The 17,782-nt window shown below is 37.9% G+C and overlaps 1 protein-coding gene across 2 annotated transcripts in view; it reads left to right on the forward strand.

Moving 5' to 3' along the window:
- Pde7b (phosphodiesterase 7B) overlaps positions 1-17,782 on the forward strand; it is a 324,523-nt gene that overhangs the window by 296,716 nt on the left and 10,025 nt on the right. For both annotated transcript variants that reach the window (XM_046450024.2, XM_046450033.2), the window contains 3 exons: positions 8,591-8,682; positions 14,095-14,239; positions 16,249-16,345. In XM_046450024.2, the coding sequence (XP_046305980.1) occupies positions 8,591-8,682; positions 14,095-14,239; positions 16,249-16,345 (334 nt within the window). The remainder of the gene's footprint in view (positions 1-8,590; positions 8,683-14,094; positions 14,240-16,248; positions 16,346-17,782) is intronic.

Here is a 17,782-nt window from a genome sequence, read left to right on the forward strand (position 1 = left end):
TTCTCTCCTCTTCATTAGCATGACTGAGGGTCTGTCAATTTTATTTATTTTTTCAAAGAACAAACTTTTTGTTTTGTCATTTTTTTCAATAGTTTCTTTTGTTTCAATTTCATTGATTTCAGCTCTGATTTTAATTATTTCCAGTCTTCTACTGCTTTTGGTGTAGATTTGTTCTTCTTTTTCTAAGGCTTTGAGTTGTAATCTTAAGTCGCTTATTTGTCGACTTTTTCTTTTATAGAATGAACTTCATGCAATGAACTTTCCTCTTATAACTGCCTTCATAGTGTCCCAGAGATTTTGATATGTTGATTTGTGTTCTCATTCACCTATAAAAAGTTTTTTAATCTCCTCCTTGATGTCTTTTGCAACCCATTGTTCATTCAATGTCATATTATTTAGTCTCCGGGTGTTGGAGTAGTTTTTAATCTCTTGTTTTATCATTGATTTCTAATTCCATTCCATTATCATCTGATAGAATGCAGGGTAGTATCTCTACTTTTTTATATTTGCTAAGAGTTGTTTTGTGACAAATATAATCTAGAAATATAAAATATAATCTATTTTAGAGAAGGATCCATGTGCTGCTGAGAAGAAAATATACTATATTCACTCATTGAAGGATGAAATATTCTATATATGTCAGTTAAGTCTAAGATTGTATTCTTGAATATAGTTTCTTTATTCAGCTTTTTTTTTTTTTTTTTGAAGACCTTTTATCCAGGAGTGGAAAAGGTGTGTTAAAGTCACCCAAAATTATTGTGTCATGGTCTATTTGACTCTTGAACTTGAGAAGAGTTTGTTTGATGAACATAGATGCTTCATTGTTTGGGGTGTATATATTCATAATTGTTATGTCTTGTTGGTATATGGCTCCCTTGAGCAGTATGTAGTGTCCTTCTTTATCCCTTTTGGTTAACTTTAGCTTGAAGTCTACTTTATTTGATATGAGGATGGAAACCCTTGCTTGCTTCTGCAGTCCATGTGAGTGGTATGATTTTTCCCAACCTTTCACCTTCAGTCTGTGGATGTCTTTTCCTATGAGATGAGTCTCTTGGAGCCAGCATATTGCTGAGGGTTTTTTGTTTGTTTGTTTGTGATCCAATCTGCTAGTCCATGTCTTTTGATTGGTGAATCTAGGCCATTAACGTTCAGGTTATTATTGAGACATGATTTGTATTCCCAGCCATTTTTGTTTATTTTTGCTATTTAAGTTGACTTGTTTTCTCCTCTGATTAGTTTTTTTCTTTAGTGTAATACCTCCCTTTGCTGATTTTCATTATTGTTTTTCATTTCATTTCCTCTTCGTGGAATATTTTGCCAAGGATGTTCTGTAGTGCAGGCTTTCTAGTTGCAAATTCTTTTAACTTTTGTTTATCATGGAAGGTTTTTATTTCATTGTCAAATCTAAAGCTTAATTTTGCTGGATATAAGATTCTTGGTTGGCATCCATTTTCTTTCGGAGCTTGATATATGTTGTTCCATGATCTCCTGGCCTTGAGGGTCTGAGTTGAAAAATCTGCTGAGATACAAATTGATCTCCCCTCATATGTGACCTGATTCCTCTCTCTTGTGGCTTTTTTTTAAGCTGGAGAGAGAGAGAGAGAGAGAGAGAGAGAGAGAGAGAGAGAGAGAGAGAGTTTTTTAATATTTACTTTTTAGTTTTTGGCGGACACAACATCTTTGTTTGTATGTGGTGCTGAGGACTGAACCCAGGCCACACTCATGCTACCACTTGAACCACATCTCCAGCCCCTCTCGTGTGGCTTTTAAGATTCTATCCTTATTCTGTATGCTAGGCATTTTCATTATAATGTGCCTTGGTATAGATCTGTTGTAATTTTGTACATTTGGGATCCTGTAAACCTCTTGTATTTGGTTTTCCAATTCATTCTTCATGCTTCGGAATTTTTCTGATATTATCTCATTGAAGAGATTGTGTATTCCTTCATTTTGAAACTCTGTGCCTTCCTCTATCCAATAACTCTTAGATTTGGTTTTTTGATGCTGTCCCATAATTCTTGGGTGTTCTGTTCATGGTTTCTTACTATCTTCACTGTGTGGTCAACTTTATTTTTCAGATTGTATACTTTGTCTTCATTATCTGACATTCTTTCTTCCAAGTCATCTAGCCTGTTGGTTACGCTTTCTAATGAGTTTTTCATTTGATTTATTGTTTCCTTGATTTCAAGGATTCCTGACTGGTTTTTTTTCAGTGTCTCTATCTCTTTCTTGAAGTCATCTTTTGCTACCTGTATTTGCTCTCTTATCTCTTGATCAAAGTGATCAATTTTTGCCTGTATTTTCTCATTTAGGTCATTCTTTAATTCACAGATCATTTTAATTATGAACCTTGTGAACTCCTTCTCTGACATTTTATCAACTTCGCTGTCCATGGGTTTCTGTTATTATAGTGACCTGGTTTGTTTGGGGCACTTTCCTCCCTTGTTTTTTCATGTTGTCTACATGTCTTTCCTTCTTGCAGTGTGGATCCGAGATGTTAAAGTTTCTTCCCTATATTCTTGTAGTACACATGCAGATTGTCTGTACCTCACCTTGCTGTTGGGCTGCCAGACCCTGCTGGTGTCCCTCAAAGAATGCTACTGCAACTAAAGGTGGTGGTGGCAATAGCCAGGGTAACTTGAGGTAATAGTGGAGGTGCCCCAAGATGGATGCAATGTCTTACAAAGATGGGGCTGAAAGGGTGGGCCTTATAATGTCTTTGAGATGCCTGCTCTGAGACGCAGCTGCTCTTAGACCCTGTCTGTTGTCAAAAGGGTAAGGATTACTGTGTAGGGAAGGCTATGATGGTGTCTCAGTGTCCCAAGATGGAAGTGGGTTAGGCTTGGGCTCCGGGTGGGGGGGCAGGGAACTTGGACCTTCCCTGAGCCTGGGTCCCTCGTGTCTTGGTGTGGGCGGATCTGGGCCAGGCCTGAGCTCCCACTGTGGTCTCCACTTTTTATTCTTAATGATTCTGAACCACAAACATGAGTCAGTTAGAGCCAGGAGACTTATTCCTTCCACATGGTCCTATGACCTCGCCTCTAATGATCATGTGTAAAAGATTATGCATAACCTCACAATTTCTACAAGAGAAAAGGTATTCTGTGCAAGTACTGCTAAAATTCTAGAAGGGAGACTCAAATCTGATTTTCTGTTTCCCCACGTTTCTGCGGGTCTTAATTTGAACTCAGGCCTGCCAAAGTGAACTACAAGTGAAATCCACACTCCTTGCTCTGAGATCAATGTCTTGGGAAGAGGCAGGTGAAATGAAAGAAAGACATTTTCAAACAGGCATTAAACAAGGCAGTGCAATAATTTCTTCAAGGGCCAAGGTCTCAAGATGCCTCTCTTCCTCAAAGGCTTTCTGAGCTGGGGTTCTTGGAGGGTTACCAAGGAGACCACTTGTTAGAGACAGCTCAGCAGAGTGCATATCTCCTGGAGTCTTGCATCTTTTTTCACAAGCAATTAAAAATGAAGACACAGACTATGTTCCTGTTTGTTTTTGTTTTCCCTTCTTGTATCCTCTCGTACTTCTGATGCCTGATATACACCAGACTCAGTTTATCAACATCACTTCAAGTATTTTAATCAAAGAAAGTGTCCAATAAATGGGGGGAAGGATTGCAGTTTAAAGCTACCTTGTATGACAGCAACTCTGCCAGAATCTCTTTGACAAATAGACTCTCAATTTAATTTGAAAATCTGTGTTGTGTGGTGTATTGCTGTTAGCTAACAAAGGGGTTGTTTTGTTCATAGAGTGGATAATACTTGATGAATCCAACAAAAAGAGAAATAAATATTTTTGCCACCAACCGTATAAGGGTTTTGTTTATCCCAAATGAAAATTCTAATAGGTCTTGTTGCCACCAAGGTGGTTGTTTTCTCTTCCAAATATAAGATGAAGATCTTTCTGAAAACTAAGTATGCCAAGTTGAGACCCAGAACTTGTTGTCATAATGTGAAATCACTGAGCTGATACTTCTTCAAGGTAGGCAGAAGTGGTACCTAAGGCGTATTTCAAAAGCAGCTGGGATGTCAAAGGCTATTAAGATGGAATCATTTCTTTAGATCCCCATGACCATTTCTGTTGATTTTCTTCTTTTTCTCAGTTTACCCTTTGCTGAGAGTGATCTGAGCCTCTATAAAAGTCAGATGAGTCTGTCAGAGTGGAGATGCCTCCATGCTCTGGAGGACTTGGCATCATTATCTCTGGCCATTGACTCAGGCCTGCTCCCCAGCCCCCGCCTCTCATAGGTTCAGGGCACCCCACCTTCCTTCCTTCTTACATCTACACACACTCAACCTTGCCGGGTTCACCCCCTTCCCCACTGTGCAGCCAGAGTTGTTTCCTAAAACTCAAATCTGATCACAGGGACTCCTGCTCAAAACCCTACTGCTCCTGGGGACTACGTCCAAATGGCCTAACACAGTGTTCCAGCCCCATCCTCCCCTGACCCCTGCTGTCATCCAGCCTCTTCTCCCACTATCTCCCTACAGGCTCCTGTGCAGCATCCAGTCAGAACTATTTTAGTTTCCCAAACTTATCACTCACTCCTGTATTCATTCAACAAATATTTATGGAGTGCTTAACACATGTCAGGTGCTGGGAATACAGAAGATAAACAAAAACAAAAAAAAATCCAAGCTTCCTCCTAGGGAAACAGAAAATAAACAACAATAAAACAGAGAAGGATGATATCGAGTGTCCCCCTTACTCTTCCTTCTACCTAGTTTAATCAAATGTATCATCGTATAGTATACTACTGTAGTGTGTATTTTGCTCGGGTATAATGTATAATACAGTACATTGCCTAGTACTCCCTGACTCCTAACGCATTCATCTTTTTGGTCGCAACTTGCCGGTATCTTCCTCTTGAAGCCTCTTTTTTCTCTAAAATCGCACCTTACATTTGTCTCCTTTATGATTTCACAATCCTCTATTCCTTCCCTTATCACAGAACTTATCAGTCTAAACACCATTGCCTGCAGTGAATATTTAAAAACAACTTTTGCAAATTCTTATGTCCTTACTAAGAGCACACCATGCAGAATTCGTGGAAGTGACTTTAAAATTCATTATAATGATGTCTTTTGCATCTCGGAATTGACAAATGCTACCAGATACAGGTTACTTCTGGAGTCATTTACCCGGTCTGGGTTGTCTGAATGATTAGGGGAAAAGAGCCAATTGCTTTCATATTTAAAATTCTCTTTGACATTGCCCTAAGTATGAGGATTTCACAACAGAAAATCCCAAATCTGACTTTTACCAGATATTGACCAAAAATTCAAATAGGACTCTTTTTCTTTTAATGTTTCTTTGAACTTTTGCAGCTATGAAACTTTGGGGTTTGGGAAACTAATTACTCAGTATCCATTCAACAAATATTTACTTATTCAGGTGGCACTGTGCCACAGACTGTGGCACAAAGATGAATAGGTATGCCCTGCTCTCAATAGCAGTCATGGATGGCAGCCATTTTCAAATAGGGCATGTGTGTCCATGGGGACACATGAAGACTTTCCAACAGGTACACAGGCCTGAATAGTATCAACAGAATCCATTTTCAAGCCCTTCAACTGACCTGCCTGGAATGTGCTTACAGAACAGCAACCTCAATTCTGCCTTTTCTCACCTATCACCATCACCCTGTTCCTACTTTACAGAAGAAAGACATCCCTCTTACCCCTTACAAATCATACTGCAGGTTGTCCCTGCTACAAAAACTCCAAAGAAATCACTAGAAATATTGAAATTCTTCTATAATTGAGATAACCTAACATCCCTATCCATCTCATAAATTTTTAACATTACCAATTCATTTTTATTCTTAAGCACAGTTATTTTTTCCAAATTTCCTTATGTATATGCTTTGGTCAATTAGTTACAGATAATAATTACATGATAAATTCAAGCTCAAAAAATATTTAATGCTTAGAGCCTGATGTTAGGAAAATCCCTTGCATTAAAATTTCAGTCAGACAGGAGGACTGCGAGTTCAAAGCCAGCCTCAGCAATTTAACAAGGCCAAAAGCAACTCAGTAGAGACCCTGTCTCTAAATAAAATACAAAATAGGGCTAGAGATATGACTCAGTGGTTGAGTGCCCCTGAGTTCAATCACTGGTACCCCCCCCCCAAAAAAAAAAATTCAATTTAAATACTTATTTCCATTGCAGAAAAATATGACAGGGAAAAAATAAAAGATTTTCACACATCAAAAATATTTCATTAAAATAGAATAATTAAATTAGAATTAATTCATTAAATTAGAATAATTTTCTATGGGGAAATGGAATGAAAATATAATTTCTAGGGTCAGGTTGTAGCTCAGTAGTAGTGCATGTGCCTAGTAAGTGCAAGGCCCTAAGTTCAATCACTAGCACCAAAAGAAAAGAAAATGTAAATTCTACAGAATTGACTTAAAATTCTTTAAAAATTGATTTAAAAATAGATTACTTTGTGTTTCTTCCAAGGAGAGAGAAATTGGCATTAAATGCTATTGGTATTTAAGTTTCTCTTAAATATATAGTATATATCTTGATGACTTTCAATTTTAGATATTCTGAAAAGTGTGTAGGAAACCACATCTCATTGCAGGCATTCATCAGCTTATACATTTCTGGCTTCTGGAATCCTAGATGTTGGAGCACAGAGGAGATTCTTGGGGACAACAAGGTCCTGTGCAGAGCTTAAGTCTCAAGTCTGTCTGACCTGGGTTAAAGCCACTCTCTAGTCCCTCCTGAGCAGTGTGGCCCCTTTGGGAAATCAAAATTTTTATCATCTATGTAAACAACAGCAGAGGGTTTTTGTTTTCTTACTCTCTGGAAGTCACTGCCCAAGACACTCTTTTTTGTATAAAAACTCTTCCACAAAATAATGTATTTACAGTCACAAACTCGGCTGTCTTTTATTCTATCTCAGGTTCCAAGCCTATTCAATTTCCTTCCATTTTCTTGGTGCTCTTCTCCAAATTTGGTCTCACCAGCAAATTTCCCAAGGATCTTTGTACTCTGCCTCCAGGAAGAATATTAATGAAGATGTTAAGTCAGGCTGGCATAATAAAATTGCATAGAGAATCCTCCAGACAGTTTTGTTCCACCCAACAGACATAGTATCATTTATCATTAGGTCCTGTTACAGTTTTCTGACCCCTTGAAAAACTCACATGAGGTCACTTGTGTCCACATCTACTTGAATTAGTCTTGCAAGTGAACTCATGAGCTACTGAATTAAATGTCACTGCAGGATTGAACGTCTGTTACATCACACTAATCTATCACACTCTGTGCCCATAAATCTTTACAATCAAAACAAATTAGTCTAGCATGCTATTTCTAACAAACTTTCTCTTTTGTTGTGTATGGCTCATGCCCAAAAGGAGATAATAGACCAATGGATGAAAGTAATAAAATTTCATCACTGGTTCAAACATGGTCAAGTGGTGAGCAAAGAATAATGACTCTTTAGCAATGAAAGAAATGAATAGCAATTTAACACAGATGGGGATGTAGCTCAATGGTAGGCCCTGGGTTTGATCCCCAACACTTAAAAAGAGAGAGAGAGAGAGAGAGAGAGAGAGAGAGAGAGAGAGAGAGAGAGAACAGACTATATAGAGGGTAGGTATACCCCTCTTGAAACAAGACAGAAAATTAATAAACAATTAAGGAAATAAAGCAAACGATTGCCTGGGATTGAGAAGGGTTCTATCCTGTGTGCGTGAAGTCAGCAGAAGTCCATAGTGTTTGATAATTAGAACAAAGCATAATGGGTTGTAAGATTCCATCATTATTCAAATGGTTAATCAAATGTTCAGGTGACAAGCATATTTATTTTAAAAAATAAGGTCAAAGGAAATATTGAACACAGTAGAGACTCCCACAAAGTAAGAAATATTAAGACATTTGAACAAGAGAGCAATTGTGGACTCCAACCCTGGAATCTACATTTGGGCTAAAGGCCAGTATTCTGGTCATGAAGGTTATTGTCAGAGCTGTCTTCGTGACAGTGGTTCTCAAACTTTAGTATACGTAAGAACTAATCCACCACTGCTGAGTCAAAACACTATTGACTGGGACTCTTAATGTGTCACCAGTTGCCCTGATGGTTCAGACTCAGCAGGTTGTTATCAATGTGTGAGTCAATGGTCAGGGCAGGGGATTAAACCAGCAGCTGGGAGACCTGCCTCTGATCAGTTGGTAGAATAAACTTGGATTATGTTCTGACTGTAGAGCCTCTGGTTTCCATTGTTCCCTGTTTTGAACTGCTTCACTTTCTCTCTTCTGCAGTTGGTGTTGCTTGGCAGAGCTCTTGAAAGCAGGGCAGAGATAAAAGTGAATGAGGCCAGGAATTGAGCCTCATTCAGCCCTGCAGTGGAGGGTCCCCAGGCCCTGCCACTTTCCCACCGTCATCTAGCCTGGGACAGGCCTTGTGGTGGATATCCTTTGCGCCTCTTTTCTGGTCTGCCTCTGTGTGGTATCAGACACCAACTGGCTGGAGGGAAGATGCTAGCCTCCGGGCAGCTGTGTTTAGGTGAAAGATCAGTATCTGGTTTCTCCCTCATTTATAGCTTTTGTTTTCTTTCTTTCTAGAATATGTCTGTGCTGGAGAATCACCACTGGCGATCTACAATTGGCATGCTTCGAGAATCAAGGCTTCTTGCTCACTTGCCAAAGGAAATGACGTAAGTGCTCTGAGATGAAACAGACTGATGTGCACAAGTAAAGATAAGGTGTTCTCTAGGGCGTGCTTGGGACCCCCTGCGTGAGTGGCTGGGAGCCAGCCGCTGTGCTTCCTGCCTGCCCTTGCTTGTCTATCTGAGCAGATTTGGTGTCAGTTACTGCAACCCAGAAACCAGAATCTCCCTGGGTGCTTTGAAAGGGCTTTGGATGGTCTCTGACCCAAAGTCAGGAAAAAGGATAATAAACAACTTTCGGCTTTCACACTTTTCAGCATCAATGCTCTGCTTTGCCAAATTCCTGTCCTTTATGTTAGTAAAATTGTCCTCCCATTTAGAATCAAAGAATAAATATTTGTCAAGAAGGAACATAGAAATTCTCTGGCTAGATTTAGGACTGGTTGACTAAAGTGTGTTTTGTAATTGCCAGTCTTAGCAGAAATAGTAATTAGAAATTCTTTTCTAAAATGTCTTTTGTTAAATAATTGAATTGGGCCCAGCAATTTTGTCACGATTAATTTGTCTAATGAATCTTGCATTTTAAACAGAAGAGGAAACTCTAGTTTCCTGGTCTACTGTTCATTAGACCCAGTATGTAGGCCGGATCGTACCAAGTCCAAGGCCACTGCTTCATTTTCCTCAGGGACCCAAACTAGCAGCTATCCTGTGTTCCAAGGCCATCACTAATTCTGATCTATTTAATGAAAATATGCAGAACCTGAGGAAATTAGGTGAGTGGCAAAAATAGATCACTGTACCCTTCTTAATGACAAGCACATAACTTAGGGTCAAGGACCAAGTGGCATTTCCCCATAGGACTAGCAGCCTGCTATGCGTTGGAGGTTTATTCCTGGCCCTCTGATACTATCTCATGCTGTTTCCTCTAACCCAGAGGAATGTGGAGCTTACAGTAGGAACTTTGGCCTTGATGACTTTTTACCCCCTGGAACTAAATAAAACCAGTCCTCGTACATGGTATAAAAACATGTGCCTTTTACTAGAATAATAAATCGTAAATACAAAGAACTAAATTCCAAAAGAACTAAAAATTTGAGCAAGAAATCAAACAAGAAAAAGAAAAGGAGGAAAGATGGAGATGAGTGGGAGGGACAAGTAAAGAAAAAAAAAGGAGAAAAGTGAAGATAGAAAAGAAAGAAAGGGAAAAGTAAGAGAGGGAAGGATGCAGGGTGACCAGCCTTGTCCCCAGTAATGTCCGCATTAATCCTGCTTGGTGCTCAATTAGTATTCATTTGCTGAGATACTCCTACTTATCTCTATGAAATCCAAATAAAAATACCATATTCATATGTCTTTGTGAGACACTTGTCATAAATGCTTTTGTTAGAAGAATAAATGCTATGCAATGATTTATGTGAAAAGAACTCAAAACAAAAGTCATCACCATAATCATTATTATTATTCCTATCCTCGTGCAAATCATTTTCTGATTTTTAAAAGCAAGACAGTAACCGTAGAAATTAAGGAAAGTTGAGAAAAGTATTGGTTTGAACCATATGAAGTGGCTGAAAGTCAAAAGCAGAATATTGGTGGTTTCATAAGGTTTAACCTGTTAAAAAGAAAATTGAAATGACTTATAATCCTGACATCTGGAAATCATTAATGTTATCCTGGCTAGTATATATCCCTTTACTCTTTTTTCAGTACAGCCATATTTTAAGAAAATGGGGGACTTATTTTAAAGTTTATGTCCTGATATTTTTCACTTATGATAAAGACATAATTAAGTCTGTTAAAGTAAAATCATTTTATTGGCTAATGGCCAAAATAGTGCCCAAAAGGCTGTAACTACAGATTAGTGTTTGAAATTTATATGGTTTTTAACTTTTTTGTATGAATATTCATCATGCATTCTTAAACAAATTATTTTCTCAGAAATATTTGTACATAGAAATTATTGGCCAGAAAGGTCTAAATTTTTAAGATTCTTGTTGCATATCACCAAATTGTTTTTTCAAAAAGCTATATCTACCAGTAATTCCATTAGTGAGTTATAAGAAAATCTATCAATGTGCCATCATAAAACTTCATATTTATCTTTATTATATTTTTATGTATTTGAAAATCTGATATACCCTTATGAGTATATATGATATATGGAGGGGGAATAAAGAGATGTAGAGAGACAGAGAGAAGGAGATTCATTTGATTTGCATAAATTAAAAAAAAATTGTTGTAATTGCACACAATACCTTTATTTTATTTCTTTATTTTTATGTGGTACTGAGTATCAGACCTAGTGCCTCACACACGCTAGGCAAGTGCTCCACCACTGAGCTACAACTGCAATCTCCAGCATAAATCTTTTAGCTAAAATGACATTGACATTTTTCAAGTATTTACTGGCCATTGCTATTTATTTAGAGAACAAATTTTTGTATTTGGTCTTTTTCTATTTTCCCATAAGTATTATTCATTTGTAAGAACTCTTCGTATATTAACTACAGTAGTCATTTGTTATATGTTGTAAATATTGCTTGAAGGTTTTAGATTGTCTTTAAATTTGATTCATAAAACATTTCACGTAACTAAAATAGTTATATTTTACAACTGTAATACTCATATCTCAATTAATAAATACTCATATCTTAAAGAATTTATATAATTTAAAATATAATGAAGAAAATGAAAATAACTCCCACTATACATCTTTCTAGTTTCTTTGCTATGAACACAGAGATCACACCTAATACTATTTGTATCCTGCTTGTTAATATAAAAATAATACATGACATTTGTCCATATTAATAAATAAAGCTGTACATCATATACTTACTAATTGCATAGGATGAGTGTACCAGGGCTTATGTAGCTAATCTCCTATTTGATAATTTTTGTGATCTTTTCCTCCCTAAAATGTTTCATTATTAAAAACAATAAGTACCCTTATAACACCTGTCTTTACTGATCACAGTCTCACCAACACATTAATATAAATTTGTAGATGAACTGCTGGTTAAATTATTTCTACCATCAAATGCTTTTAACACTGATTCCTAAATTACCCTCCAGAATTATTGCACTAATTTACACTCTCACAACAGAGCCTGAGAGAGACCATTTTACCCACACCATCAACTGCACTAGGTATTGCAATCATTTGTTAATTTAGCAAATTATTTAGCAGTTATTTTCAACTCTTGCCAATAAAAATGGAAGGAATAGTATCACATAGCTATTTTGATTTGCTTTTTGTGATGCTAAGAATATAAACTATCACTTCCTATTTGGGGGCATTTTGTATTTCTTTTATGCACTGCCTGTTTTATATGATTATTCATATTGTTTGGAAATAGGTTAAAGCTGTATGTATAGCTTATTAGAAAACATGAATGAATGGTCTTTGAAAACATGAACAGTGGGATTATAAAGCTTATAAATTATACTGTAGGGAAATTTTTCATCAGAATTTAGAATGATTGGGGCTGGGGTTGTGGCTCAGCGGTAGAGCACTTGCCTAGCATGTGCAAGGCCATGAGTTTGATCCTCAGCACCACATAAAAATAAGTAAATAAAATAGATGCATTGTGCCCAACTACAACTAAATATAAATAAATATTTTTAAAAAGCATCGAGAATGATTTCTTAAATAAGAGAAAGAACTTAATCATAAATAAAAAGAAGTATAGACTAAGCTACTTTAAGACTTTTTTTTTCAATATAGCACATCTTAAAGCAGAAAGACAGGCTACAATATGAGAGAAGATATTTGCAGCAAATAATTTTCAAAGGCCCAATATTTAAAATATGTAAGAAATTCTTAGAATCAATAAGAAAAACCAAGACAAGCTAATTGAATAATAGATAAAGATCAGAATAGAAACTTCACAAAAGAGGAAATACAAATGTCCAGTAACTCATGAAAATATGTCCAGTCTCAGTAGTAATCAAGAAAATTTATATTAAAACTAAAGAGTTACTTGACATACTTATCAGATGGCAAAAAACATAAAGGATAATAATGTAGAATAAGGAGAATCTCATCTTTTACTGCTAGGAATGTAAATTTATAAAATCCTTTTGAAAATAATTGGCAATATCTAGGAATGGGGATGTGGCTCAGTGGTAGAGTGTTTGCCTTGATGCTTGAAGCCCTGAGTTTGATCCCCCGTACCACAAATAATAATAATAAGGCAATAGCTAGTAAATCAGAGCTAAATGTACCCTGTAATCCAGTCATTGAATTCCGGATATCTCCAGTTATATAAGTGCTAGAGAAACTTCTGCACATGTATAACTGGAGATATATAAGTATGTTTGCTGTGGTATTTTTCATAGCTGTCAAGCACTAGAAACAACTCAAATGACCATTAAAAGTAGAATAGATAAACACATTGTAGTTTATTCTTACAATGGAATATAATATAATGAACATGGATGAATTTCAAAAGCATCATTTTAAGCTAAAGAAGAAAGACATGAATTGATGCATATCATATAGCTGTAAGTTCAAAAGTGGTTAAAATCATATCATTTAGACATGCATGCACAGGTGGTAAATTATTATAATTAGTATAAAGTCATTAAAGCCAAGATCTAGAGGTGGTAACTCCAGGCATGGAGGGTTAATGTAATGGGAGAAATAACAAAGGGGATACTGGCAGTCATGTTCTTAGCCCGGGTGGTGATTATTACAAGATGTTCACTTTGTATTTATTCATTGAACTGTATATATATATATATATGCTCTATGCACTCCACTTAAAATATATTTCATTTTTAAGGGTGAATTTTAAAAATTGTTATGGATCCCTCTTTTTACCAATTACATTCTATGTGTGAAATAAAGCCCTAACTTGCCTATTTTTACAAAATATCCCATTTTTCCTATACCATTTGTTGGTAAACATATCCCTTGCCCACTGGTTTGTAACAATGTCTTAATCACCTTTTTCTTAAGTTCTGTTGTATCATTTTGGTCTGTTTTGTGCTGTCACTAGACTTCCCATCCCACAGTGCCAGCCACTGTTACCTTCTTCATTATTATTAATTTTATTTGCCGTTTTCTTCCTCCATGAAAATCTTAATGTTTGAACTAGTTAGAAGTCTCTAGAAGCACAATCCAAACTCCTGTGATTCTGCAAGTCTTTTTGTATCCTCCTTAAAACATGGATTTCTATCTGGCTTTCAATGCTCACCCCCGCAGGAACCCTTGGGGTTATATAAACTTCCACAATTTTGTTCACCTAAGTTTCAATCACTCTGTGCAGGTCTGGCATACCTCCTGTCCAAGGATGGGAGACCAGCTCTTAGGCTGTGAGGAACTGGGACCCTGTGTAATAAACAGAATCAAAGGCAGAAATGAGATTACAAGCCACCTGGTGATGAGGAAATCAATCACTCTCCTCAAAGGGATTTGCTCTCTGTGTGTGTTTTTCTCTTTCATTCTTGTGGATGCAGACAGGATATTGAACAGCAGCTGGGCTCCCTGATCTTGGCAACAGACATCAACAGGCAGAATGAATTTCTGACCCGATTGAAAACTCACCTCCACAATAAAGACTTAAGGCTGGAGGATGCTCACGACAGACACTTTATGCTTCAGGTAAACAATGGCAACAAAAGCCATTAGCCTTGCTCAACAAAAACCCTCAGGGGCATGATCAATAATTTTAACACATTTGAGAAGGGGTTGTCTCACATGGTACAAGTTTGAGTATTGACCTACTTTATTAAAAGTTTTGAGGCGCATGAAATTGTTAAGTGGTTTTCAAGCAAGCAAAATCTTGGTTTCGCATCAGTAAGTCGATACTATCTCACTTTTCCTTGTTCAGTAACTATTTCACCACAAACTAACCTCACTGGAAGGCTGCATGCATGCAGTGTCAAACACTTTTTTTTTTATTGAGGTTTTGGGGGTCAAACCCAGAAGGGCTTTGCTTGTGCTAGGCAAGTACCCTACCATTGAGCTACACCCCCAGCCCAAGTGTTTCCCTCTTTTTGTGGTTTGGTATAAATTTGACCAGTGTGATATCTGTGCAGTTTAAAAGACTGTTTCTATAACATGAAAGTATATTGTTCATTATAAGTCCATCAAAAATTAAAAAAAAAAAAAACAAGTAGCTTTTGTTTACCTAAAACCTAATTCAATAGGGTTTGCTTTACATCCTTCACTCCTATTGTAATCTGAGACTTACCATTTTTAGAGTCCAATAAATAGTTTATTTTAAGTTGAACTGAATTGAATTGAATTGGATCGGGCCCAGTCCCTTCTGCTTTATTCCATGGCAAGAAGTCACTTGCAATGTGAGAGCAAGGAGAAGAGTGGACCTCAGAAGTAGAAGTTTGACCTGGTGTCCAAATGAGAGCCTTCTTGATCTTTCATTTTCTCTTGGCTTCCTTTTTCTCTTTTAGCACAAAAGTCTGACTTACAGATGCTGGACTCATCTAGGTAGACCAGATTTAGCCAAGGAGCTGGAGACTTAACTGTTCTTTTTTGGTTTGGGGTTTTTTTTTTCAGGCCTCACACCCTGCTCCATAGCTATCCAAAGTGGTCCAGTCCTTCCAGGACATGCCCTACACCCAGCTTCAGAATGACCCTCCCTACTTTCTTTCTTTCCAAACTCATTTTCTGATACCTGAGTGTTCAAAGACGAACACTCAAACAAGGTGTTTGCTTGGAGTGACTCAGCCAAGTTGTGAGTGGTTGAAAGATTGGCCTGAGCATTTGCATATTTCAGAAGGAAGGCTTGCTGACTCAGATGAATTCCAGAAGGGCAGAACCTGCAGGGAACTTCTGTCCCTGACCTATTCCAGCATCTACTGGTGCCCTCACGAACCAGGAAATAAGTAACCAAACTTTCATCTTAATAAGATCTAAGGTTCTCCTAGACCCAAACATAGCTAGCTGTTTGTGATCCCAGGAATTTGGGTCAAAACTATAGACACTGCTGGTGGACAGGTCTCTTGGCATCAGTCTCTTAGCATTGGTGTTAGAATCTACATGGTAGGAATTCAAGGTAACCCTCCTAGGGTTTTCATCACATTGACCAAAGCACATCACATCCCTGATCCAGACCAAGGAGGCCCCGAGGTAGCTGTGCAAATGCATCACTCCTAGGTTTGATATGATTTAGTGCCCTGGTAGTAGTCTGAGCTTATATACACACACAGACACAGGCTCATAAATGCAAACACACATAACCTAAGTGATGTATAAAATGGGTCAGCATGAAAACGGGTGACACATGATCTCACTTGAGCCTGGTCAGGGTCCCTGCAGCCTCCCTGCCTGGAAGAGTGGGGCTATAGAAGGAAGGAACCAAGCCATGGCTATCCTTGGCTTGCCCACCCCAGGTCTCTTCCAGGAAGCTCCATGTCCTTGGACTGTGGCTCTTCTCTCCCTCTCACTGCTATAAAGCAGGAGTTCTAAATGAAGGGTTTTGTATAGTTATGAATAAATGCTATTTCCTGAAGCGGCATGTCAGGGAGGCCCTCTGTGAATTGGGGGCTAGTACCACTAGGCTGGCTGATGTGACAGCCCTTTGGCTTCAGGTCCACAGGCAATTAAAGGGTCATCCTCTGACAATCTCTCTCTGCCCTGTCCCTTCTCAGATCGCCTTGAAGTGTGCTGACATTTGCAATCCTTGTAGAATCTGGGAGATGAGCAAGCAGTGGAGTGAAAGGGTCTGTGAAGAATTCTACAGGCAAGGTTAGTAGAGATCCCACAGTGACTGCATTGCCCCTTCTCCTTTTAGGCATCTCTCCTGATAAAACAGGAAATGGCTAATCTATTGTGACATTTGTTCTTCAAATTCCTATTATCCTAACCTTTCTCTTTAGCTCTCTTGCAAACCATCCAAATCTTCTGTGGAAAAAAAAATTAACAAATAACGTTGATTTGCTATGGCAACAGGTATTAATGAGGCACCAAAAAGGAGTGAAAGTAAGATATTCATATATAAACCAATCGACACCTACATGTACACAGCTCTCCTCTGTGGATATGATAATGTGAGGAACAGTTTGATTTTTACCCTGACCTTCATTTTAATAAGCTGAGCACAGCCTAAAGGCTAAGTGCCATTTAGGGTCACTGTCTCCCCTCAAATAGGACTTCAATCCTTTGGTATGACTTTCTCTTTTTCTCAAACAAGGTTAATAATTAAATAGAACATAGCTGACCGAAAGTTGAGTTCATCCTTTCAAACACAGTTTCAACATTGAGGCAGGAGAATTTTGCTGTGAAAAGACAAGTGGCCCTGAGTTAAGCTATAATTTTGAAAAGATTACCCTCCTTCAGAAATAAGGCAACGACTTAGCAAGCAGGACCTTGCCCTTGGGTGGAAGATTGGCCTTTAAACACAGCCTTGTTTCTTCAGGCCTGGTTTCAACATCCAGGATATTTGTTCAGGCATCTCTGGTGCCCTCATGCTAGTGACAGGATCAGGTTGGAGAAGCTGAGAACAAACAAAGCTTGAAGTGTCCCACAGACCAGCTCTGTGGGGAGGTCAAATAGCAACAGTGAGCCTTTTGGAGAAGCCTCCATTGAAAGATGTGTCAATGACATTGTGGTGGCCCCAAAGACAGAAGACAAAGAAGAATTGAGTTCATGTGGGGCCAGAAGGCTCTGCTCACCACCTTTTCCTCTCAGAATAGAAGCGCTCATGAAGTCCCTACAACTGTTTACTTATACCTGAATTGAGAGTGAGAGCTGAGAAATCAAAAGCTCAGTTCTAGTTGCCCATGATATAAAATCTCCTCTCAGGGCAAAGCAAAAGGAAATATGATGAAATTGGAGCAAAGAGGTTTTGTATTAGGTAGGATAAGTACTCTCTTTGCTCTGTAATATATAAACTATTGAAATAGCAGTGGGAGAAGTGCTAGGATCTTCATCTTGGAGATCGAACAATGGTGTAGAGAAAAGATTCTTCTCTGTCCCACTTTGTTTTGACTCAATCCTGTGCTACTTCTGGCATCAATTGGGGTTTAAATCTTGTTTTTGCTTATCTAGCTCTTTATTTAAATTTGTTGTGTTTTGCTTTATATTTGCCATACCAGGGATTAAACTCAGTACTGGGGATTGAGCCCACTGAGTTACATCCCCAGTCCTTTATTTTATTTTATTTTTTTGTTTTGAGACAGGGTC

Source organism: Marmota monax, unplaced genomic scaffold (genome assembly GCF_021218885.2).
Source record: "Marmota monax isolate L192 unplaced genomic scaffold, Marmota_monax_Labrador192_F-V1.1 WCK01_AAM20220418_F8-fsc00030, whole genome shotgun sequence".
NCBI lineage: Eukaryota > Metazoa > Chordata > Mammalia > Rodentia > Sciuridae > Marmota > Marmota monax.